Consider the following 26304-nt stretch of genomic DNA (forward strand, 5'->3'; position numbering starts at 1 on the left):
CTGGTAAAGGTTCTTCTAGGTAAAACTGTTGCACTGACAAAGTTGATCTTCCAATACCCCCACCCCCCACCATTTTTTTAGTCAGGTCTCTTTCCCCATTGACTGGTCTGATGCTGTCCATGACCACTGAGAAAAATGTTCATCAAACTGTTTTCAAAGGAGCCTTCTCCACATGAGGAGCTAATGCTAAAATGGCATAAAAGCAGCCTCCTCTGTAGCCCCCCACCCCCCACCACTTTTGGAAGGAAAAAAAAGAAAGCTTGATGGATAAAATGTTCTAAATGTGAAGTTTTTCCTCTCATGATGATCTTAAAACATGTCTTCTGCTTACTTACCTACCAGTGAAAAAAACAAATCAAGTAGTAATTGAGTAGTAACAAAAAATTGGAACCAGCCAATCATGCCGATTGACAGTTGTTTTATGGATATACATACACACACACATACACACACACACACTTGTGATTTTATAATTGCACATCATAGTTTTATCCTCTATCTGTATAGATGTTCATTTAGTAGAGCAGAATTATAAAGCTATTCCAAAGCTGTTCCACAGAGTAGATCTTAACTTCCCGATGTTCTACCACCTAAGAACCACAGGGATACAGGAACCAGTATGTGAGTCATCAATGTCCAAGTTCTGCCAGGAATATTTAAAGTGACTGACAGGAGACAGCAATGTTCAACCCAAAGGAATGAAGCAAGAATGCCAAAGTATCAGGCATTATATTCATTCGTTGGAACCCTGAGTCATATCAAAGTTAATCCTAGCCGGATTCTTAGTTACAAACGAACCAGGGGAAATTAAAACCAGACAAACCAACCAACTAACCAAAGAAAATTAGTCAAGAAAGGTAAGACATTTTATTTTACATACAAAAAGGGTGCAAACTGAGTCCTTTCTTCCCCAAATTGGGGAAGAGGTATACTTAAAGATCACATTTGTGTTTTCCATGGTGCCCTAGGAAATGGGCTACTCTGAGATAACATATCAAGACCCATTTTCCATTTTTTCCAAAAAAGGCTACTTCCTCTGCAGAGGAGTTTCTCCTAATGGTGTACAAATCTTTCTCCCGGAGGAACCATTTCAAATACACTTGAAATTGACATTCATGTTTAAAAATACTACAAGTTTCATTTTTCACAGCTGAGCTTTGCGACCAGTGCCAGGGTTTATGAAACAACATCACATATCTAAAATAAAACAAAAAGTAAAAAAAAAAAAAAAAAAAAAAGGCATTTAACAATAATCAGACACATTCACACAGCAATTAAAACTGATTTCCACAGCTGATTTATACATCATCTAGTCTTAAAAAAATTGCAATCAACATCCCAACATCTTTTTAAAAGTACAACGGGCAAAGATTAAAGAAACAAACAAAAAAATATAATAAATTAGAGCATGTAATATATCCAATGGGAATTGATGAATCAACATTATTTTCCATTGGGGTGATTATATTTTTGGTTTCATCTCTGTCTTTTCTGCTGTTTACTCTTCTGCTCGATAAATGGGGCTCATTCCCAGAGCCAGCTTGCTGTGACACTAATTTGAGAAGCTCACTTGTTACTTGTTTACTTCTGAGAATATTCAGTAACACGTGGTCCCAGCAGCCTGGGCTGTGAGTCTTTATGGAAGTGAAATGCACAGATGAGAACGGGCCCGAGTGTGCACACGCGCGCGCACACACACACACACACGCACACACACACAGGCATACAAGTGCAACCACACACACCCATCTGTAAATATATTTCCTCCCAAAGAAATGGCTCATCTCTCCTGAGACATTCCTAACAGACTGACAAGCCTCTTAAAAAAAAGCTTTTGGTGCAAGGGCTGGCCTGGGATTTGGTCTGGAGCTCATGAAGAGGAACACTGAAAATGTCTCACCTGCCCTGAAAGAGGGGGTTTGCAGGGAAGAGGCAGTCGGGACAGCTGTCCTCTTGTGTATATTATTGGGATGAGTGCACGGCACCCCCATTTATTACCATGGATAACCCTCTGCTCTGAGACTCTGAAGGTGGTGATGGCACTGGAAATATGATTGTGAGGAGAAAGAGGAGAGTAACAAAAGAAATTCTGTCCACAGAACTGAGGTTTCTTTAGAACATCAAGTTTGGTAACGAAACTAAAAACATACGGAGTACACGTTCACTTTTTCCTTTGTAAGCTGATCTACAAATACTGGAGTGGACGTCCTGGTTGCTTTTTGAGGAAATCTGTCAACTACTACTGTCTATATCCAGGGAACCTACTTACTATTTTGAATACAATGGAGAAACCTATTCTTTTGCACTCAGTCACCTGCAAAAGGAGTTGTGAGAAACATGTTTTTAAGACTGCTTAATTGATCGAAGACTTCCAAGATTCTTTATTTATGGCTAAAAACTGCTCAAAGCTCTGCAAACCCTCACAAGGGCTGTGGTTTCCTCTTTTCCTTATTCAGAAACAAAGCCCCCCCTCCCCCCCTCCCCCAAACAAGACAACAAAACCATAGGAATCTCATTTCGATTCCTGCTGACCCATCATAGGAAAGACTGGGAGTCCCTGGCCATCAATCTCTAGACAGGGCTTTCCCGGAGGCCTGGAGTTGGCAAAAGCGAGAACCCCAGAGACAAGTGCCTGTTGCTCAGATGGCCAATCCAGACGGGGTGCCTCGTCACGCTGGCTCCCTAACGGTTGCTGGGACTCATCTGCGCACCCTGGGGCAATGGCGGGGATGGCGGCAGTGGACTGGCAAAGGCAATGTTGGCCGGATGGCGCTGCAAGCTCCCAATCCGAGGGACTCCAGCCCTAATGCGGCTGACACTGGAGACGACACTGTCAGGGCAACTCACTGGGGATGCAGAACTGGTTTAAATATGAAAATGGAAGAGGTGACCGGGACACACAGGAGGCAGGTGGAATCGGAAGAGATGCATCAGAAGAGTAAGTTCCTTTGCGATGCTTTCTGGGCTGCCATGGAAGTACTAGTTTTTGAGAAACGCAGGCCATGCTTGCTCACTGAGAGGGGGAATAAGTTCTATCTTTTACATACAAAAAAGTTAAGGCTATGGTCTTTAGTAACCACTCCGACAGACATTACCATCACTGTATTTCTGACCTTAAAGATGGTTACTCACACTGAGAATCAACACTGAATATGCACCATCAGTGCACACTTCCAGGGAACCAAGTTGGGATATCGAGGCGACGGACCCTCTTCCGGCTGCCGGCAGGGCCGTTTCTTTGTACCTGCAGTTCATGGACATAAACAGGCAAATCAACACCACTATGAAAACCCCAGGATCCTGCCGTCTCCTGTTGCCCCCACATTCCAGAGTGAGCTGGAGCTTTAACTGGAGGGCAGCCTAGTCCCTTGACTTGTACCTCCTTAGACCCTGTTTACTCCTAGACAGACCCAGTGCAGCAAAATGTTCATGAAGGTGGTCACGAGAGCACAGCGGCTGCTGGAACACTGCCCTCCCTTGCAGAGGAGTCCAGAGTGAGATCCCTGGGAAACAGCAGGGTGTGTGTGGCAAGTGATCAACCCTTACAAGGCCTGACTGCGCAGACGCATGTCATCCTCTGGTATACGAGAAGGACCGTTTATGCCTCAATCTGCTCAGGGTGCAATGTCAGAGGGGCGCAGGGCTCAGGAGAACTCCTGGCGGCATATATTAAGGTTTTTTTTAAATGAACAGATGCTGTTAGTACTTACTGCTAACTCAGAAGCAATTGCATCAATCCCAAAGAAAAAAATCCCTAGGCACCATGTTGTGAAATGGAGAAAGATCAAAAAACTGCAGTGAGTGGACTGGGGTGGCTGGTGGGTGGCGGGAGTGCCCAGCCTCGGGGGGCTGGCTGAGGCACAGCGCTAAACAACTAGAGCAAGCGGCCTGAGCGGGGGAGCCCTGATGTGCTGGTGGGGATGGTACTGATGGCCAAATTATTCCTTAGGTAGTCTTTTTATTTACTTTTTAATTTCCAGGAAAATCACAATAGAATCTCTCAGGGGTCTGGGACCATCTTGGAGTGCTAATGGCCTTGGAAGAATCACCATGACCTTTTGTTATGAAAATCAAATACCTAGTAAAGAGATTTGTGGGGGGCAGAGAAAGAACAGTACATTAGGAAGGACCCCCCATAACTGCTTAGGTTTAAACCCCTCAAGAGCTAGCCTTTAAAAACCTTTAAGACCAAAAAAAGTCACAAACCCAGCTGCAGGGGGGCCTGCCCTGAGCCAAGCTGGTCACTGCCTTTGCTTTTTTGTGGAAGCAGAGGTGGGGAGGCACTTAGTGGGTATGGAGTGCCAGGATGCTAGAGGCTTTGTCACCATTTGCCCTTGTCCTCCTTTGAGAGACAAGGCTTTTTCTAGACAAGGTATAAGGAAGTTAAAGTTTCTATACAAGGAAGTTTGAGTTGCCCAAGTGCCAACTGAGAAATAAGTTTCCATGATGGTGCCTTAACCACTAGGTAATATCAAGGAAGCAATATTCAAAATCCTTGTGGAAAAGGGATGTGACACTGTCTCCCAGCCACTCTGTTTTGTATAAAGGAAAATTTCTTTTAAAGAAATGAAAGATTACAATCTACATGTGAGCTAAGCAGGTCTGAAGCCAGTAAACTGATACTTCCTAACCAAGGCCCAATGGAACAGGTGAAGCCCAGTAACTCTGATCCATGCAACTGCTGCTATTTCTGCTCCATGTGAGATATATCAAGGGACTTGTCAAGACATGCCAACTACCAGAAAGTATCCCCACATCCTCCAGTCCAAAAGATGGCCCACTACCTCAAGCCAGAGGCAAATGATTTTGTTCCCAAAACCACCAGACTCAGTCACCAGCCACTGGTCCTCCATGGTTAGCTCTCTCTACTCCCAGACACAAGGCCTTGTTCCCTGACGTGATTCTTTCTCCTCTGTCACATCTGGAATGAGGTCACTGTTTGCATAAGCCACTGAGCTCAAATGAAAATTGAGCACAATAAGATTAACTCCATACATTGATTAATTTCCAAGCAGTGAATGAAGAACCAAGACCCTTCATGGTAGTAGGTTAGGTGACTATCCCACATGGGAAGGCAAATAGTGGACTGGGGAAAACATGCTTTCAATACGCGGCCATCTTATTTGGAAGGAGTCTACATCCAATTGAGAAAATAATTTCAGACCTTTCATTTCAATATCCTTTCCCCTGGAATTTTCCAGCACCAACCAATCTTATCCTCCTGTTCACGACAGCTCCACGTGCTCAGTCCGGAGCCTGCTGCTGTGGACCTACTGGGAGAAGATCTGCAGGTGCTTGGTTTCTGGTAAGGCAGGCCAGACCAAATGCCATCACTCAGCTACCGGGGCAGACAGTACACACTGGTTTTATTTACTGGCCCTATGATGCAAAATCCTGAGGTTCTTCTGGCAGTTGGAAGGCAGGCTCACTTTCCTCCTCTTCTTGTCCACTAGTGGCAATATGGCGGTGGCTCTTTCATCATGAATTTTGTCCCCCAAGTCACTAAGGAAGTCACATGGCTATCTAGTTGGAAGTCCCTGGCAGTGGAGGAAACTGATTATTTCCAATTTTTTTGTCAAACATCTTCTCCTGGTCACAGTCTGGCTTGGCTGGCTTATCCCATGTGCTGGAGAGCAAGGCAGTCCAAACTGTAGGCTGATGAGGTCAAGAGGCTCTGGGAGGGACATTCTTCAGCAGCTGAGAAGATGAAGGAAAATTCAAGTATGTTTCCTTGCCAACCTGAGTGTTTACTCAGAATGACACAGAGTTTGGCTCTTCTCTTCTGGGTGCTGCAGACCCAACTTTTTCCACTGAGAATATCCTCTGGACCCATGTTCTCTCTGAATGGCTTGGGTGGCCCCATCCCCCTCAAAACAGAAAAAAGTAAAACTCCCGATATAACCAGACACAATATGCATCTGCCGTGTTTTTTGTTAAAAAAACAAAACAAAACAAAAAACAACTAAAAGTGCAATAAAGTCAGTTTTTTTTCCTTTGATCAGAACAATTTGCATTGTCCTACTACCGTCTGGAGAACAGAGTTTGCTTGTCAAGAGAGCGAAGAATGCCAACACTTGGGGACAGTAGACTGCAGATTTCTCACAGCTTGTGTCCGACAGTGTAACTTCACAGGAAGAAGGGAGGGAGGGAGGAACCTGCACCTCGTGGCCAGCTGGGGACGGAGGCTGCACAGGCACAGGGGAGAAGGGAGCCTTACTGCCAGGCATGCCTGGTAGTTGGAGAAGGTTCTTCTCCCGCCCAGGCCTGCCATCTTCCTTCCCCCTGCCTTCTTGGCCACACCCCCAGCCTCTGGAGTTCCTTCAGCAGACAAAGCCTTTAACGCACTAGCTTTTATGCTGGAGAGCACTGAGGGTGGGGCAAGAACCAGGAGTAAACTACCGCGAGGGAAGAGCATAGTAGTCCTTGAGTTTTTGTGAATGACACCTTCACTGTAAACAATAGGAAGGAGAGTCAACCAGGCAGCTCCAGGGGCAAGCAGTGGCCAGGCTGCCGCTCTGGGACCTGCTCAGAGCTCTAGGCAGGCGGCGGTGGCTACTGACCCCCCGGGCCCTGGCTGCCCACACTGGCTCCTTCTGGGGGCCTCCGTTTTCTTCTTTTTGGTTTGGATCTCCACGCTCCCCCACAGAGGAGTCCCTTCCAATGAAAAATGGCAGGAGCTGCAGGTGCAATTGAGGGCCTGAGGACTCCTGGGAGGCACTGGTCACTTGTGGCGCTGGGCAGTCTTCTTCCTTTTCCTCTTGAAGAAACAACAGCACCTGGAGCACAAGGAACATGGCAAGTCAGTGCGGGAGGCCTGCACCTTCGGACAGCTTCTGCCTGCTTCTGCTGACTGCGGGGGCTTGGGCGGGGGGGGACTTTCCCCCTGGCACCCACCCACAGGGCCACCCCCAGCTTCAGCGCACACACTGGAAGCAATCGGCAGTGTCTGCCAGGAAAGCCAAAGGCAATACTGCTTCATTTCAATCTGCAGCTACCAAACCTCATCATCAAAAGGCTGCAGGCTAGGCAGGGCCGAAACAGGCATCTTTGGGACGAGGAGGAAGAAGGCTTGTTTCCCAGTCTCCCACTCAGCACACATAGCTCATCTCTAGCTAGAACCAAGGCTGGGGGGTCCTCAAAGCTGCCTAAGACTAGCCTGCATTGCCGGCCCCTTGAGACAGAGAGCAAAATGACTGAATGCTGCTTCAGTAGCCGGCGGGTATGGAGCTAAACCGAGGCAAACAAATCCCCCACAAAATATGACTGGAATTCTAGTAGAAGCTCATGATGCCGCCAACGAAGGATTAAGGATTCTTTCCATCCTGCATCCCCAGCCCCAGCCCCACCCAGCTACCCCGAGCAGGCAGGTGGAACCCCGAATCTTGTAAGAACTGAGCCCAGATCCCCTGACTGAAATCGGCACAGCCCACTTTTGGTTTGGAGGGGACCGGTGCCAAAGCCCAGGAGCTGACCATCAGCAAGTGCATGGCTGCAGGGTCCTCAGCTTAGCTACTGAGACTGCCGCTGCTGGGCCAGACAGGGCTAGAGGACTGGCCCTTGTGTAGGGTGGAGGTCAGGGCCTACTCCCCTCACCCGCCCTCCACGTGCTGCTCCCTGGGCAACAGCCCTGAGCCCAAGCATCCCCGCTTTACTCCCATCTCTGGAATGGGGAGCAGCTCTCGCTGAGGCAGTGACTAAGTACAGAAGGGGTGATGAGGGCAGTGGCATGGCTGGTGCAAGAGAGAGGTCCTTCCCAGGAAGCTGACACGTGGGAAATGAGGATGTGAGCGCCAGAAGGTGTGGATGAGTCAAAGATGTTAGATGGTGGAGGGGAGTCAAGCTGCAAACTTGACCCTTGAAAGGAAAGCTTTTCAGAGAAAACTGTCTCTGCTTCTCTTGCTTAAATCCCTTTGGGTTTAATGCCAGGGCTATTCATATGAAAATAAAATGAAAATAAAAAACTGTTGTTTACTTCCCATGCCTCCACTGTAGCTAAGATTCTCTCCTTTTTTCAGTCTGACCCCTTGGTATTTCGACACCCAATGGACAGGTTATTAAAAATTTGGAGGTCTCTTAGAATGTAGAAACAGACATTTATACAGGTAATGATAACCTTTAACTATATCAAGATGTATCAAACATGAAAATTTTGGAAACAGGACCTTCTTAAGGGGGTCTTAAAAAAGATTTTTCTGAGGATATCAATGACTTTTGTGAAATACTATTTTTTTTTTAAGTTTATTTATGTAATCTCTACCCCCAACACGGGGCTCAAACTCATGACCCCATGATCAAGAGCCACATTCTGACTGAGCCAGCCAGGTGCCCCATGAAATACTATTAATGGGTGTGAATATAGTCACTAAACAAAGTGGCATGTATATTTGGAGACTGAATAAATTCTTTTAAATAAAAATGACCAATGCTTTTGATTGTTTAAGATTGTCTTCTCCCTGGAGAAGACTTCAAGGAAAAGAAAATGGTCTTTTTCTATTATATATGTTTTAGAAAATGGACATTTCCAAGTTGAAAGTCCTGAAATTAATATTAAACAAGGCAAAGTAAATCTCATGGGAGCACCAGTATTTCAATGGAGTTACCTGCTCCCTGTTAACCATGATTTTCAGAGACATCACTAACATTTAAGTCAATTTCTGTTCTTCTTCTTTATTTTTTTGGAGGATACTAAAATGAGAAGTTTGTGTTTTTAATAAGAGCAATCACAATGAAGTCTGAAATACTATTTTGGTCCATTTCAAATTATACTATTTTACCTCCTTCAAGGCAAGTCCTAAGAATTAACGTTTGCTTGCAAGCACATCATAACCTGATGTGCCATGCCGAATTCGCCTGACTGGGGGGCAGTGGGAGCTGCGGTTCCGAGGCCTGGAGGAGTTTTTGCTAGTTACAGTATGGAACACTTCAGCAGGAGCGGAAGCTTCTCATACTTCCAGCCACGAGGAAACAGGCCCCACACCCCAGACCAAGCCCACTGACTAACTCCATACAGATGTCTTACTCTCCGAAGAGAAGGAAGGTGAGTGATGATGAACCTTCTTGTGTCGTAGGTTTTCTTCCAGTCGATTCTTTGATTGGATGACCAGAAGTTCTTAACATGCTGCAGTCAGAATCAATCCAGTCTCCCTACTCACAAGCCACCACGTGCTCTTTGCCCAGACCTGTAAGCTCCCTGCCACGTGCTCTTCGCCCAGAGCTGTGAGCCATTACCTTGCCCATGCTGCTCCCTTGCTACGTCCTGGCCCTCTCCCCTTCAGCCATCCCTTTGCTACGCTTCTCTTCCTGAGTGTACTTTTACATTCTTCCCTTGCTCTAATACCTGGCTCAAGCCCCACCGTATCCGTAAAGCCTTTCTTGACCATTCCTGTCCACAGTGACCTCTTGGGGGGTAATAACAAGTGTCCTGGAGAACTACTTGTCTTTTCAAGTATATATGTCTTGGCTCTACAACAGCTAGATGGCACCTAAGCTTTTTGGAGTACATAAGCTAGATGGTACCTAAGCTCTAGGGGAACCTCCTAGAGTTCCAAGCAGAGTTGGATGAGCACACAGCAGGCCCTGTATTTGCAGTCAGGATTATGCAACTGACATCTCACAGGAAAATATAGACTATGACAATGTCAGATTTACACAGACATGTTTGCTAGGTAAACAGGCCAAATGTACTCCTCAGTACCATAAGGCTACAAATTCTATTTCCATAAAACCCATTTGTTATCTTCCACATAGCCCTGTCCCTGGGGAAACCCTGTAGGCAACTTGGCTTAGACTGCTGGGGTTCAGAAACTGGTGTCCAACCCAGTCCCTGAAGACAAACGGAAACAAGGTGATCATAGAGTCCGGCAGGCTGTTATCACCATGTAGAACATGACCAAATGCATGCAGACGATGTGGGGGAGTTCTCATGCCAGACTGCAACAGACCAACTAGCTCAGAAGCACCTGGAAGGTCACAGGCAGCAGCTGAGAAGCAAGCTGGCGAGGGGGGCTCTTTCTTGTAGCAACAATGTGCCTCACTGAAGGTGGATTCTCTAGGGCTTCCCCTCCCACGTAGCTCCTGTTGTTCCTAAGAATGCACTCAAGGAACCTTTTCCAGGAGCAGAAAAGACAGGCTCCAATAACTCATTAGCTGAGTCAGCCCCTGACCCACTGAATGTACTCTGACAGGAAAAAAAAAAAAAGACAATAAATGAAAAACAAACAAAAAAAACCCCCAAAACAACAACAAAATGTCCATTTCTCCGCCCAAGGAGGAGCTCTTTTTGAGAGACTCATTCTATAGATGAAAGAACCAGCTGAATCAAAAAGAAAAGTCACGGATTTTTCCCAAAGCTGCCAATTTGCAGGTGAGAGACCAAGCCACAGAATGTGAGATTATCTGGCAACAACTGCCCTTGGCATTGTGAATGATAATCTAAACAACTGAATAGAGTAACCTTGTCCTCCTGCTCTTGTCCCTCTCTGTCTGATCATCTCTGGCCTATTAATTTGGGAGACAATTTACTCAGCTAAACATAGAAAGGGAATTTTGGATACTGTGGGGTATTGTTTCGACAGGAGGAGACAGCAATGAAATGGGTTTGAAAGGAAAGAAGGAACAGATTAATTCCTGGGTGTAGGCCTGCCCCATCCCCACCTTGTGGATCTAGTTCCCCAGTCTGGGTGGTTATGACACAAGGCAGCGTATGGAAGCCACTGAGTGTTCCTAAGGCATGTTGTTTGGTTGTGCCAATCCCAGCCTAGTCTGGTCCACTCCCCTAGCATGTGGACTGGAGAGAGGGACTCACCACAGGTTGAGCATTTTCAGGCAGCTACAGAGTGTGTAAAGAGAAAAACACAGAAAGGAAGAGAGAAAGAGAGAGAGATTAGTCCACAGAGGTGAGGCGGAAGCGACTCCCTGTGAGCCATGCAAACATGCAGTATGTGTCTGCGTTTCGTTTCTTCCTCTGTCAAGGTAGGGTGAGTATGCCCAGGCCACTTGGCCCCCACACTAAGGTGGAGGGGGCAGGCGCCTGACAGAAGCATCCAGGAGGGAGCAGGATATCTCAGTGAGGGGAAAGGTAAAACAGAAAGAGTTGGTGAGAGCCCCAGAGTGGGTTTTCCTGGGCAACTTCCAGGAAGGTAGCAGGAGAAAGAGGAAACGATCGTGCCTGTAAGAATTCAATCAAGCACCAAGTGAGCCATTTTGGTTCCCACACAAAGTCTTACTGTACAACGCAAAGCTGACCTCCTAACCATCCTGAGGGAAAGAGAAGTCGCTAGCCTTTCTACAAAGCCAACATGCCTGACCAAAGCAGCTGGTAGTTAGTGCTTCCTCTAGAGGGGGGGAGAAGGCTTCAGCAACACTTTATTTTAGTAGGAGCTGAAGCAGAGCAAGAAGGGTCACTGCTCTGGACTAAGGTAAAACTGCCCAGAGAAGGGCCTACATCCCATTCTTGTTAGTTCCCAGGAGAAATTGCTAAGTTATAGCTAAAGTCAGTGGATAACCAAAAACTCCTATTTTTACTATATTTTTACTATAACAAAAATCAACCAAAAAGCTGCCTTGCCTCACCACCCCCTTCCAATCATATTTAAACAAGGACATGTGTCCTAAACAGAAGAAAAGGGCAGTTAGATGTTCGTTTTGTATACAGAACAAAAACCAAGACCCTGTTATCTCTCTCCTCCTTTACACAAAACAAGCTGGGTGAGGAGCCTAAACTTTTTCAAAAGCTTGGAAGTGAAGGTTTCATGTATCTCCCCAGTCCCTGGTTGAATCTTAACATAGGCAACAGCCCTCTTTTTCCCACAAGCAGGCTGCATGGACAAAGGGCATCACAGCTGCGTGCAATGAGGGGTTGTTTGGGACGTCTCGTGCTTCTCTAGCTGTGACTTCTCCCCATGAAAATGGTAGAGCAGGTGGATTATGGCTACCCCTCCCTCCCTCCAAAACACAGAGATGGCCCAGAAGAAACACACACGGCTGTGCTGACAGTTCCCTGGGCAAGATGGATTGGTAGCTCATGAAATCACGAAGGGAATCAGCACACAAAATGCCCTAAGCTTTGAGCTTTTGGATGACATTTGGGCAAATACAACTGCTCCCCTCTGGTTTCCACACATTTCAGAAGGCCCAAACCTGGAACTAGTGGCAAAGAGGCCCAGTATCCTTTTCACTAAATGGGGAGACTTTAAATGCTCTTCACATCCTAGAGTTTAGAATATACCAGAACAGAATTCACCACATTGCAATCTCTTTGTGTGAACAGCCCCATATTTTACACACAGGACACAGACACAACACTCACATACACAATCAGTGTACACATTTACCAAAACGAAGTGAGAGAATGGGTTCAAAAGATAAACCTGTATAGGACATACTATAAGATGAAAGCCCATTCAATCTTGGTATTCAAAGTACACTATGAAATCCAGAACTAAATGCCTAGCCTTCAAAGTAATAGCCACAACATGAACTGGGAGCGAGGTGGGGTGGGAATGGGTACAATCATCTTTCAAGCCCAGACAATGTTTAAACCAGAACATGCTTAGTGCCCTGAGCCCTGATTCCCAACGTTGGCCAAACATTCAAATTATCTGAACTTTAAAATTTCCTGATGCTCAGGCCATAACCCCAGATAAAATCAGAATCTCTGAGGCCAGGATTCAGATATATATATCTTCTAACACGCCCCAGGTGATTCCAAAGTGCAGTCAAGGTTGAGAACCCAGAGGATAAGGAGTACTGTACTCTTTATTTGGGAGAATGAAGTTTTGTCATGGAAGCTGAAAAACTGTGAGTACCATTAAAAGCTCCAAAGTCTCTGAGAATAGAGAGCATGTTTCCTTACTAAAAATGGTCTCTTCCCAGCATTAAAAACTCCCCCTGCCTTCCTTACTTATCAGGGCCTTGTAGAAACCAGGAGAGGAACATATGAAGCTGCCTACAGTCAGCAGGGACTTGACAAGAGAGAGTCCAAGTCATCCTTGAGTTGCTTTTTATCTCCTGGGTAGGAATCCCCAATCCTGGCTTTCCAAGGAAAGGACCTCTTGGAAGCAAAGTGAGCTTATCATACAGATGGGCAGGAGACAAGCATGCAAAGTGTAGCTGGAAGAAAGAATGCAGGTCTTGACTGGCCTCCCACCACCTCACACTCAGAGGTCTAAGCACGTTCTGGCGGGTACTGAGGCCATGTGGGGGCCCAAGAGAGCACCTGGGACATAGTGTCACTATTCGTACGTTGTCTGCTTCTGAGAACAAGATACTGGGATAGCCTGGATATTCTCAAAGGGTTTATAAGAAAGGTCATCCATATCAGGCTTGGCAGCAGTTAACTGGTTTGTAAAGGACTTCTCTCTCCCTACCTCATGTCTTCTTGGAGTTTAAGTCTGGATTGGAATTTGGGATGGGGAAAAAGGGAAACAAGTGATCAAAATGCTGCTCTTGCAGCAGAACTGGCAGCCCTTCCCCCTCCTAGCCCATATGCTGAGAGTTTAACCACATGCCATGCAGAGAGCACCAAGGGCTGGTGGTACGGGTAGGGCAACATTCACAGGCAAGAGCAGCAGAAAAGGGAATGGACTCACCCCTCCCCGATAGGGTGATTTCCTCTCCTCCCAAAACTCTTTCTCACAGGTGTAGAAACTATCTTGCCTGACTTATCAGAGTCTCTCTGAGTCCAGAATCATTTAAGTGAGAACACAATGGCCCTAAAACCCTTGGCTCCAGGACTATACATGCAGAGTTCTTAAGCCAAGAACCAGAAATCAAATGCTGTTCAGTATGGCCCATGATTTAAGATAAGCAGATTTTTCTTTGTATCCCACAGGGAGCAAGAAGCTTCAGGGGACCCAAAAGGCTCATGACTACTATCCGTTTTACCTCTTATACCATGATTCTTTCAGTTCACTAGGGCTTTTGCCCCATGTGGACTAGAAAAATGTGATGGTCTTCCCAGAAATCACAGCTAAAGAAGGGCAGAAGCAGCCTTAAGGTACCATGCAAAAAATAAAATGGTCAAAGGAAGAAAGCTGAGGACATAAGCATGAGGAATCCGGTCTGAGATGAGCAGCACATAGAAAGGAAAAGACAGAGAAGATTTTTCAACCCAGGACTCAAAAGCCCCCTTGAAAGATGAACGTACTTAGCTTCCTCGACTACCTCCACCTCGGCGTGAGCTGTGATTGGTGCATTGGAGTGGGCTCCCGTGGGGTCATCAACATTCAGCTCTCCATTGGTTGAGCTAACCACCTGGAACAGAAAGACGGAGTGTGACAGATGCCATGGCAATAGGAGCCTCCTGCCAGCACCAGAGAGGGTCCCTAGGGAAGATCTAGTCTCGACTTAGGTACTAACCAGGCAATGTCTGGAATGCTTGTCTTCCTGAGCTGAGGGGCCAAATGTCCTCATTTGGTAAGGTTCCCAGGACCATATCATGTGAAAACACAAAATGCAATGATGTAATCATATAATAGTAACTTCCATACTGAATCCCTACTCTGTGTCAGCACTCTGCTACACTGCGTGTGTGTGAATTTAATCTTCACAAAAAGCCTGTGAAAGAGGTCATGGTACTCTCTTTCATTCCACTTCTCTCGGTTTCTTATGCTAGAATTATAAATAGACTCAGTGATGATATTGAAAAAAAATTCTAAAAAGGAAATCAATAGTGGGCATCAGAAACTATAAGCAATCACACTTTCCTTCAGAAATTTCTTCATGGCTTTGACCACTGGCTTGAAGTTACTCAAACAACAAGACTGCCGCATCCTCTCTGGTGAGAGGGCAGACGGTAAGGAAACGCTTTCCCTTGGAAGACCAGTCTTATTTCAACAACCTTTATTTCAGGTTCATTGTCATCCCATTTCTCACTGATGGTCCCCGAATTGTAACTGAAGGCTCTCACTCCTGTCATCTGGTTAATGTGGACCCGATCAGGCTTCTCTTGCTTGTGCAGCTGCTTCTGTCACCTGGTTTCATTTCCAGCACATGATTCCTGCTTATGTGGGTGCTGGGAACTGGGAAAAGGGACCCCGCTGGATAAACCACTCTGCTGTTAAAGACCGTGGCTGAAACATGGGAGAGAACCACAAAATAGGATAAACGATATCATATGCCCTTGGGTAAGTAACTTCATCTACTTGAGACGGTTTCTTACAGGTTGATGTGAGTATTACACAAGCCAATGTATGAGATGATGTCTGGTATGATACCTGGCACACAATACGGTAGCAGAACATACATAGTAACTAAGATATGGGCTCCAGGGTTAGTCAGCCCTGGGTGTGAACCCTAGCTCCATCACCTACTTGCTGTGGGTCTTTGGGCAAGATCCTCAATCTTTCTGTGCCTAAGCTTCCTAAGTAAAATGGGGAAACAATGCTGCTTACACCTCATAGGGTTCCTGTGCAGACAATCCACACAAAGTGTTTAGCCCAGTGCCATGGTATATGGAAATGGCTCAGTAAGTATTCATACTACTGTTATTCTCCCTCCATAAATATTTATTCTTATCTCCCTCTAGAGCTGCTCCTCACCAGCAGCTTATTGGAAAAAATTTCAAGCATAATCATAAAAAGGAAGGCAGGAGGGGGCGCCTGGGTGGCTCAGTCGGTTAAGCGGCTGCCTTCGGCTCAGGTCATGATCCCGGGGTCCTGGGATCGGGCCCCGCATCGGGCTACCTGCTCGGTGGAGAGTCTGCTTCTCCCTCTCCCTCTGCCAGCCTCTCTGCCTACTTGTGCTCTCTCTCTATCTCTCTGTCAAATAAATAAATAAAATCTTTAAAAAAAAAAAAAAAAAGGAAGGCAGGAAGAAATGTTCAGAGTAAGGGCTCTTTGGGGTATTTAGTCAAAGAATAAAGGGCACACAAGGTAAACACTCTTAGTAGCAGTCTCTACTGACCATTATTTCTAAACCAGAAATATTTATTATTCTTATTGATAATACATGCTTAAAAAAATTGAAACAATGCTGTATGGTTAGTCAAAGAAACCTACAACATTAAATTTGGACTTACCCAAGGGATCTGCTAGTGATCAAATTTAGCACCTCTCATTAATGGAACCACTCAACCTTATTTATCTCCTGACAGGACATAATAAATATTATATAACATTATCTTTGTAATATTCTTGCAAAAAAAAAAAAGTTTTATCTGAATATAAGTATGATGGAAAATTAAAAAAAAAAAAAACAGACAAACCCAAAATGTGGGACTTTCTATAGGACAGCAAGGCTGGACTCTTCAAAAAAAACTTCTCTGAAAAACTTTTTTCCCCCCTTTTAACACAGGGGTAAGTGTTATAGACTAAAAGAGATTAATCGATTAAGAGATTGAAAGAAACTAAAGGGGCCTAAGAACTAAATGCAAATGCAAACCTCGATTAGGTCCTGGACCCTATAAAATTAATCTGGGGGACAACTGGAAATGTGGTAAGGACTGCAGATGAGATATTATGGAATTATTATTCAATTTCTTAGATCGACGATGGTATTGATTACATGAGAGAATGTTTTGTTCTTAGGACACACTGACTAAAGTATTGTGAGATAACATGCAATGATGTTTACAATTTACTTTCAAATACTTTAGCACACACTCCCCCCTCACCCCCCACGCCACCACCATAGAATGAAAGACATGTGGCAAAATCTTAATAATCATTCATCTATGTTAAGGATACGCACAGGTTCATTTGACTACCACCACCACCACAACCACTAACTTCTCCATAAATTTGAAAATTTCAAAATAAGAAGGGCAATAAACAGCAAAAACAAAATGTGAGGAGTGAAGGTTTACAGAGTAGAGAAGCACAGCCCCTCATGTTAATGCTGTCCTGTTAACTTCCTCAGCTTACATTTATTTCCTGGGGCACGTTCTGGCTGCATGCTGGTGATCATGCTGGTAAATTCACTCTGCCAGCACAAGGGCTAGAGGAGAAATCATTGTTTCTTAATGAACAATTCAGGAATGGACAAGATGTTAAAGAAAATGTCTTGGCCTCTACTGAGACAGACAAAGCGGGAGTCAGCAAGCGTCACCACTGCCAACTGCTTGATGACTTTGGGTCATGGATCCTGTCCACAGTGTTTCACATGTTGTAGGCTCTCTAATTTCTCTTTGCTACGAATTGCCACTTGGCCCATAAGCAGTGTCCATGGGCAATCTAAGGAAGAAGAGGTTATTTCCATTTTACAGACTGGACATCTTGTCTGTATCAATGAGTACCTGGTCTCAAATGAATCAGGCACAAATGGGAACCTAATCACCAGGTGTCTAACTTGTAACCTAACTATACCTAAAATACCCTACTAATCTAGGTCTTTAGAGCATCCACTTTGGAGGCTGGAGGGACAGTCTGTCAAACCACTGAACTGCTGCCTAGACGTGTAGTGGAGTAAACGCTCCTGTAGGTGACCAGAGAGCTGGACTCCAGGCCTCGCTCCACACCAACGTCCTCTGTGAGCCCTGGTTTCTAGTTCTGTAAGACCAGGCCCACAACCCTGGTCCTGTCTACCTCATAAATACTATGGCAGTTAAACACAAGGATGTTGAAGAAAATTGTAAAAAAAAAAAACAACAAAACACCATCCATAAAAAACAACAGAAAAACAAAACACCCTTATGAATGTAATGAATTATTAGTATTTTAAGCAGTATCATTTTTATACCCTTTGTACTGAATTTTTAGTATAATTTCATTAAAAAATAAGCTTATTTGTGTCCCTGGAATGATGAAAGTTATTTTGTTGGAATCACTATTAAAGTTAATCTGACATTCCTCTGGCCAGATCACATAAGACCAAAGTAATTAATATCTTAAAGGACTGGGGCGCCTGGGTGGCCTTCGGCTCAGGTCATGATCTCGGGGTCCTGGGATTGAGCCCCACATCGGGCTCCCTGCTCCGCGGGAGGCCTGCTTCTCCCTCTCCCACTCCCCCTGCTTGTGTTCCCTCTCTCGCTGTCTCTGTCAAATAAATAAATAAAATATTTTAAAAATATACACATCTTAAAAGGACTAAACTGAAAGAGATTAAGGTGAAGTGCTATTTTGAACTTTAGTCCTTAATATTGGTAACATCTCTTTTAATAAGTAGTTTAATATTTTAAGTAAAAAATCTGAGTTACTAAACCTCATTTTTCAAAACATGACCATGAAGAAGAACGAGAGTTATGTACCAAAGGAAGCAATACTTCAGCTGATAATCAACATTTCAATCCTACTTCTCACAACTAACATATGTGGTAGTTCCATACTTTAGCTTTCCTATCTATAAAATGGGAATACTACTGACCTCAACAAGAATTGTAATTAAAAATTATAAAGATTTGGGGCGCCTGGGTGGCTCAGTTGGTTAAGCGACTGCCTTCGGCTCAGGTCATGATCCTGGAGTCCCTGGATCGAGTCCCACATTGGGCTCCCTGCTCAGCAGGGAGTCTGCTTCTCCCTCTGACCCTAACCCTTCTCATGTGCTCTCTCTCTCAAATAAATAAATAAAATCTTTAAAAAAAAAATTATAAAGATTTGAGCAAAGTAAATATTAGTTAAAAGTTAAATGTCAGGGCGCCTGGGTGGCTCAGTTGGTTAAGCGACTGCCTTCGGCTCAGGTCATGATCCTGGAGTCCTGGGATCGAGTCCCACATCGGGCTCCCTGCTCAGCAGGGAGTCTGCTTCTCCCCCTGACCCTCCCCACTCTCATGCTCTCTCTATCTCATTCTCTCTCTCTCAAATAAATAAATAAAGTCTTTAAAAAAAAAAAAAGTTAAATGTCATTCTTAAGTCTCATGCCTTTGCTTGGTCCTGGAGCTTTCTAGATACTTCCTATATATTTTAATTTAAACAACTTTGGAGTCATCTTTTTGAAAGAGAAAAATATACTGCCTTCTTGAATTTAGATCTTCCATATGTGGAAGATCTATGGAAACAGTGGCAGGATGGGAACCATGGGGGCAGGGGGTCTGCCTATTAAACAGGTTAAAATGGGAGTGTCCATGTGCCTTACCAGAGCAAACTCTTCTCATCTTGGTGCTCTGCATTCCCTTCCAGGGTTGTGGTGTCTGCAGGTAAGTATGGTTTGATCACATTACCTTTGGGAAGTGAGACAACTTGAAAATATGTGGGCATCTGTTGTGTTAGAAAAGTACGGCTGATTTGGTTTGCAAAAAGCATAGCCTTTATGAGTATAAACACACTGGGGGTACAATGAAAGAGGCAGATGTACTGAGGAGCACCAGAGCTTAATGTAATATTAGGGAAATGGTACACTTGCCTGTCCCCTATCCACTGTCAAGGAAGCTGGCAGAACTAAGTTTATAGGGAGTAGAGGGAGATTGCATTTTCCAGAAGTGCTGCCAGAGACTCTAATCAATTCTAATTTTAAAGACAACCCCTCACAATGGACGATAGGAAGCACTGTCCAAATGAGCACCTCTGTGTTCTAGGAACACAAATCTATTAAACTGTCCAGTTATGCCTGATTATGAGGTATTTTCCTTTTAAAATTATTTAATCTTTGCATTTTCCCCTAATTAAAAAGTAAGCATGTTTATTGTAAAAAAACAAAAACAAAAAAACCCCTAGAATATTAAAAAAGACTACCTAAAAAGTGCAAGTTTCCAGTGACATCATCACATGGATGTGGCTAGTGGGAAATTCAGTGTATCTTCCTTGAGAACAAGGTTATGCAAAGTATTTACATAAAAAGACAAGCAGTAAATATTTTAGGCTTTGTGGACTATACAGTCTGTGTGGAAACTACTCAGCTCTGCCACTGGAGCATGAAAGCAGACATATACAATATATAAACAAATGAGTGTGCTTATGTTCTAATAAAACTTAATTTATAAAAACAGGCAGAAGGTGGGATTTGTCCCACTGGTTGTGTTTGCCCTCCCCTACTCTACATTGTTTCTTTTTTTCTTCTGCATATACTAACATATGTGTATGTTATCCCTCTTATATATATTTTTTGCATATATGTGTGAAAATAAAAACGGGGCCAAATTTCATATATTGTTTTACAACTTGCTTTTTCCACAACACATCTTAGACATTTCCCATAAGGCCCAGAGATCTCTAGCCATTGTACGGAAGTATTATGTTTGTTTCATTAATGCCGAATTTTATTTTATTTTTTAGTTAATGGTCAACTGATAAAAAGTTAGTTGCATCAGATTTTCTGGTATTAGAAACAAGTGGCAACAAACGTTCTAGAACTGCAGCATCCATAACAGTAGCTACAAGCCACATGTGGCTGCTGAGCACTAAAAATGTAGCTAGTCCAAACTGAGATGTTCTTTAAGAGTAAAATACAGGGCGCCTGGGTGGCTCAGTCATTAAGCGTCTGCCTTCGGCTCAGGTCATGATCCCAGGGTCCTGGGATCAAGCCCCACATTGGGCCCCCTGCTCGGCGGGAAGCCTGCTTCTTTCTCCCTCTCCCACTCCCCCTGCTTGTGTTCCCTCTCTCGCTGTGTCTCTCTCTGTCAGATAAATAAATAAAATCTTTAAAAAAAACCAAAAAAACCCCAAAAGTCCCCAAAGAAGATAGTAAAAACAATAGAAAAATAAAACACAAACAAATTAGGAAAATGCCCAATATTTACAGCCTCCCCTTCAGCATAAAACAAAACCAGAGAACATTTCTCAATGGGTATCAGAGATGAAGCTTGTGCCAGCCAGTTTGGGGGGACACATTCATTCCAAGAAGGGAGAAATGCACAGTTAGCAACTTGCTGGAGTTATAACCATGTCTTGGTCTTCTTGCAGTTCTGTTACTAAAAATGACACACAGTAAATGATCCAATGTGGTCTTACGGAAATGACTTGTCACCACGTTTCAGAACAAACTATTCAGAGTCACAGGCACTGGGTCTGGGAAAGCAGAGGTGGATGACCGCACGCTCAGGTGAGCGATATGTATCTTTGTGAGGTTGGAGGAGGGAAACAGGGCTCTATAGCCTGGAAGCTTCTGCACTAATGAGTCTTCTAATAGTCAGCTCGTGGTTTTTTAACTTCAGATCAATCTTGTGTCGGTTTTTATTCTTTCGTTTTTTATGGCTGCCGTGATGACCCCCTAAGGAAGTAGAAGCAGCAGTCTTCTGAGGCTTCACTCCCTGCACAGATCCGTCCAGGTCCTCAGGGTCCTCCTGGCTGGGCTCATTCTCCTGATTGTGGAAGTCTGGAGAAGTATCACTTTCCGTCCCATTTCCTGGCTCCCTCTTTTCAATGAGCTGATCCCGAACTCCTGCCAATGCACTTACTGCAGCTGCTGAAGTAACTGAGGATTTACCGAAGAGCCGCTCAGCTTCCTTAAACTTCCGGTTCCTTCGATTTTTTTTGCTATTGGAGTTTTTCTGGTTGGTCAGATACCGATCCCAGCCACGAATAATATTGCCATACATCTAAGTGTCTTCCGGGTAGCTTCCTTCAAAAGCATAGATCTGTCTCTCCAAGTTTGCCACTGTTTCCACCAGCTCGTGCTTCTGCTTCATGAGCTCCGCCAGCTCCCGACGGGTGTCCGGGATCTGCTGCGGTGCCGCTTTGTTGTGCATCACCATGCTGGACTGAGGCTTATTTTTACCTTTTTATTGTGATTAAATTTAAAATCACAAATATGACTCATCTCCTTTGACAGCATTGTTCTAGAACATGTATCTTCAGTATCTGTGCATTTCTGAGGAATATTTATCTGAAACTGGATTCACTGAATTCAATATTTTAAGATTTTAAAAGATAGTGCCAAATAATCCCCTAAGATAGTTGTAACTCAGATTTCAACAATAGTAGATGGATAGGCTATTAAACTTACAAATTTCTGTGAATGTGATAGATGAAAACTAACATGTATGTATATGTATATAAATTATTTCTACAAGGATTGGGGGAGCCTGAGTGGCTCAGTCGGTTAAGCCTCTGCCTTTGGCTCAGGTCATGATCTCGGGCTCCTGGGATCGAGCCTCTTGTCAGGCTCCCTGCTCAGCGGGGAGTCTGCCTCACCCTCTGCCTGGACCAACCCCCCCACTAGTGCGCACAATCTTTCTCTCTCAAATAAATGAATAAAGTCTTTAAAAAAATTATTTCTACAAGGATCATTAGGAAAAATAGCAGTCTCATTCCCCCACTCCACTATTTCCTCTCCTTCAAAACTGATTCCTTTGTTTTTTACCTCCATTATCTCTAAATAACATGCATCTTGATTCTTCATTTTTAGGCATTATATTCACCTTTTCCATCCTTCTAGTCTTCCATTATAGTTTATACTGTAATTCTGACAAGATAATTCTTAGTTTTACATTAACTATTTACAGTGCCATGGAGTATATACTATGGTCCTTTCCTTCCCTGTATAATTTCTTATTCTCCTTAGAGTTAATTATCTTTTTGTTTCCTACTATTTCATTTTTTAAACCTTACCTTTTAAAATGTTTAATTGAAGTACAGTTGACATATATTAGTTTCAGCTGTACAACATGATTTAACAATGATATACATTATAAAATGCTCACGAGTGTAGTTACCGTCTGTCACCAAAGTTATTACATTAAAAAAATTTTTTTAAAGTAATCTCTATGTCCAACGTGGCCCTGATATCAAGAGTGGCATGCTCTACCCACTGAACCAGCCAAGTGCCCCCGAAGTTATTACATCATTGACTATATTCCCTGTGCTGTACTTTTCATCCCTGTGACTTGTTTCTTTTCTTTTTGAGAGAGAGAGAAAGTGAGCGGGGGCTGGGGGGTAGAGGGAGAGGGAGAGAGAGCATCTTAAGCAGCCTCCACGTCCAGCACAGAGCTCGATGTGGGGCTTGATTCCATGACCCTGAGATCATGACCTGAGCCCAAATCAAGAGTCAGACACTTAACCAACTGAGCTACCCAGGTGCCCCAACTTATTTATTTTCCGACGGGAAGTTTGTCCTTAATCCTCTTCACCTCTTTTGCCTCCCCTCTGGCAACTACCAATTTGTTCTCCTATTCATAAGTCAGTTTCTTGTTTGTTTGTTTTTTTGATTCCATAGATAAGTGGAATCATATGGTATTTTTCTTTCTCAATGTGACTTATTGCACTTAGCACAAAAGTCTCTAGTCTACCCATGTTGTCAAAAATGGCAACACTTGGGGCGCCTGGGTGGCTCAGTTGGTTAAGCGACTGCCTTCGGCTCAGGTCATGATCCTGGAGTCCTGGGATCGAGTCCCGCATCGGGCTCCCTGCTCAGCAGGGGGTCTGCTTCTCCCTCTGCCCTCTTCCCTCTTCATGCTCTCTGTCTCTCATTCTCTCTCTCGCAAATAAATAAATAAAATCTTTAAAAAAAAAAAAATGGCAACACTTCATTTTTATGGCCAAGTAATATTGCATGTGTGCATGCACATATACACTACATCTTCTTATCCTTTCATCTATCAATGGACACTTAGGTTGCTTCCCTATCTTGGCTACTGTAAGTAATACTTCAATAAACAGAGGGGTGCATATATCTTTTTGAATTAGTGTTTTCATTTTCTTTGGATAATATCCAGAAGTGGGTTTACTGGGTCACATGGTAGTTCTATTTTTTATTTTTTGAAAAATGTTTTCTGGGGCACCTGGGTGGCTCAGTCGTTAAGCGTCTGCCTTTGGCTCGGGTCATGATCCCAGGGTCCTGGGATCGAGCCCCACATCGGGCTCCCTGCTCAGCAGGAAGCCTGCTTCTTCCTCTCCCACTCCTCCTGCTTGTGTTCCCTCTCTCGCTGTGTCTCTCTCTGTCAAATAAATAAATAAAATCTTAAAAAAAAGAAAGAAAGAAAAATGTTTTCTATCATTTTAATCTCTCTCTTTGTTCTACTTTCTGGGAGACTTTCCGAACACTTGAGTTTTAATTTTTCTTATGTTTTTAATTTCCAAGAGCTCTCTCTCTTTTTTTTTCTTGGTTTGCTCTTAAAATGTTCCTTTTTAAAATAGCATCCTGGGGCCCCTGGCTCAAGTTATGATCCCAGGGTCATAAGATCAAGCCCCGTGTCAGGCTCTGCACTGGGCATGGAGCTTGCTTAAGAGTCTCTCTCTCGGGGCACCCGGGTGGCTCAGTCAGTTCAGCGTCTGACTCTTGGTTTCGGCTCAGGTCATGGTATCAGGGTCGTGAGATTGAGCCCACCATTGGGCTCCGTCCTCAGCAGGGAGTCTGCTTGAGATTCTCTCTCTCCCTCTTCCTCTCTCTCCACTTCCCCACCCATCCCCATTCTCTCTCTATAAAAAAGTAAAACTGAAAAAAAAATAAAAGTGGGAGACTGCAAGGAGTAGAGGGGTGGGACTTTTAAGTATGGATCACACATTCATTTACTGTCCCTTTTCTTCAATATAGCTTCCCACCCCCAAATGTGACTCACATCCCCCAATTTATAGACCCTTTATTTTGCCCTTACCGAAGAATAAATCTTTGGTTTTTGCAGGGGAGGGGGAGAGCATCTAGGGATCTCTGGCTTCTTAGAAAACAGACTTTTAACCATTCTTCTTTATTTTAGCACACGGCCTCCACACTTCCCCTTATCGAAGGCCAACTTCTGAGTCTTTAGGGGATTACCCAGTGAAAATAGGTTCTATTGGCTCAAGATTCAGTTTTCTTGGGACTCCTAAGTCATTGAATAGTTGCCCAGCATCTAACATTTTGTTGCTATGCCTCTGCTGTTTTCTCCATCCTTGTATGGATTCATGCCTTTCAAAAAAATCCCTTTATCATTCTTTTAGTGCTGTTTCAGGAGGAGGTGAAAGCAGATCTGTGTGTTCAATCCATCATTTTTACCTAGATGTTTCTGTGAAGTTTTTTTTTTTTAACAGAACCACAGCTGTCTCCTGACTTCCTGTGAATAACACAATCTTCAGTGAATCACTCCATGTAAAAAACATATTCTAGACAATCAAGCCTAACAAGATGCATTTTACATGCAAAAGGTTTGTCTATCCCTTTATATGATTTGGTGGCTCTGGGTTTACTTGTGTGCCCCAACTGGTGGTGTCACTTAACAGTCTGAGAGACATATTTGGATTAAGATTATTAAAACAGGGGCGCCTGGCGGGCTCAGTCGTTAAGCATTTGCCTTCGGCTCAGGTCATGATCCCAGGGTCCTGGGATCGAGCCCCGCACTGGGCTCCCTGCTCAGCGGAAAGTCTGCTTCTCCCTCTCCCACTCCCTCTGCTTGTGTTCCCTCTCTCACTGTCTGTCAAATAAATAAATTAAAAATCTTAAAAAAAAAAAAAAGACTAAAACAGTGCCATGTAAGAAAAGTAAAGAGACACAGATGTTCTTAAGTACCAGAGACAACAGAGCTTCAAAACAGTCCAAATGACATCAGAAATAATTTTCTAAGACCACATGTATTCCAGAAGGAAAAAAGAAACAGCCCAACTTCTTGGGTACTCACTCAGAAACAGCTGACTTGGACCAATTAACACTCTCACCTTATGTGCTAAGGCACATACCACCATGGAATGAGCTACATATGCAGTCCTTTATCCGAAAACTACTTATTTTACACATTTCAAGTCTTTAAAATTCACATACTTGACACTAACATACTTCTACCTTGACATTATTTTTATGATTTATCATGAGTAGGTCAAGGTAATAGGATTAGTTTAACCAGAAATCAGTATCAGAAATCATATAGATGTTTCTTAGTCAATGACAACAACCAACAATCATATCAACAAGTGATTCTTACAAGTCCACTTAGGCAGAAAATCAGCGCATAGATATTCAGTTAACTATAGAAGCAGCTCAACCTTGCAGGAAGTTTCCTTTCTAAAGGAACCAAAGTTTCAGAAGCAAGTCAACATTCCACCAGCCAAGCTGAGAAGGCCAGGAAAGGGCAATAAAGGCAGTAAGTACCTGCACTGATCCCCCATGGCGGTCTGCAGCCAAGTGAGACGTCAGGTACGAGGTATTGGTCTGCCGGCTGGGCTGGATTTCCCACTCTCCTCGGCGATCTGACGATGCAGTCTGCTCAGGCATTAGGAAGCATGAGAGCAAGATATGGAAGGAAAGGTGAAGCAACAGCAAGCAATAACAAAATCAAGTACATTAGTGTCCCCGAGGGTTTTGTTTTCATTTTGGATTTTAAACTAACAACCGCTGCAAAGCACTGAGAAAAAGTTAGCGTGGCTACATTCATTTCAGCCTAATGAGCCAATACGTGACAGTCTACAGCACACCATCCTCACCCAGACAGAGAAAAACAATAATCACCAAAAGGGCTGGGGGGGGGGGGGGGGGGGGGAGAAGATCACCAAAAGCTAGAATCAATTTGAGCTTCCATATTAGTAAAATTCA

At 44.0% G+C, this 26304-nt stretch overlaps 1 protein-coding gene and 1 pseudogene across 15 annotated transcripts in view; both read right to left on the reverse strand.

Annotated features, from left to right (window-relative positions):
• Window positions 1–853: 853 nt before the first annotated feature.
• Window positions 854–26304, reverse strand: part of CSNK1G1 (casein kinase 1 gamma 1) — a 177668-nt gene continuing 152217 nt past the window's right edge. For 3 of the 15 annotated variants that reach the window (XM_034993950.1, XM_034993957.1, XM_034993956.1), the window contains exons 11-13: window positions 25864–25974; window positions 14147–14253; window positions 854–6776 (exon numbers count right to left, since the gene is read on the reverse strand). In XM_034993950.1, coding sequence (XP_034849841.1) covers window positions 6722–6776; window positions 14147–14253; window positions 25864–25974 — 273 coding nt within the window. In that variant the 3' untranslated portion in view covers window positions 854–6721. Of the gene's footprint in view, window positions 6777–13146; window positions 14254–14678; window positions 15072–25863; window positions 25975–26304 lie in introns of those variants that run through there. The other 12 variants (XM_034993955.1, XM_034993963.1, XM_034993962.1 and 9 more) reach the window with 6 other exon arrangements.
• On the reverse strand, window positions 20621–22715 carry LOC118003168 (annotated as a pseudogene).

Source organism: Mirounga leonina, unplaced genomic scaffold, assembly GCF_011800145.1.
Source record: "Mirounga leonina isolate KUSES-001 unplaced genomic scaffold, KU_Mleo_1.0 Mir_91, whole genome shotgun sequence".
Lineage (NCBI taxonomy): Eukaryota > Metazoa > Chordata > Mammalia > Carnivora > Phocidae > Mirounga > Mirounga leonina.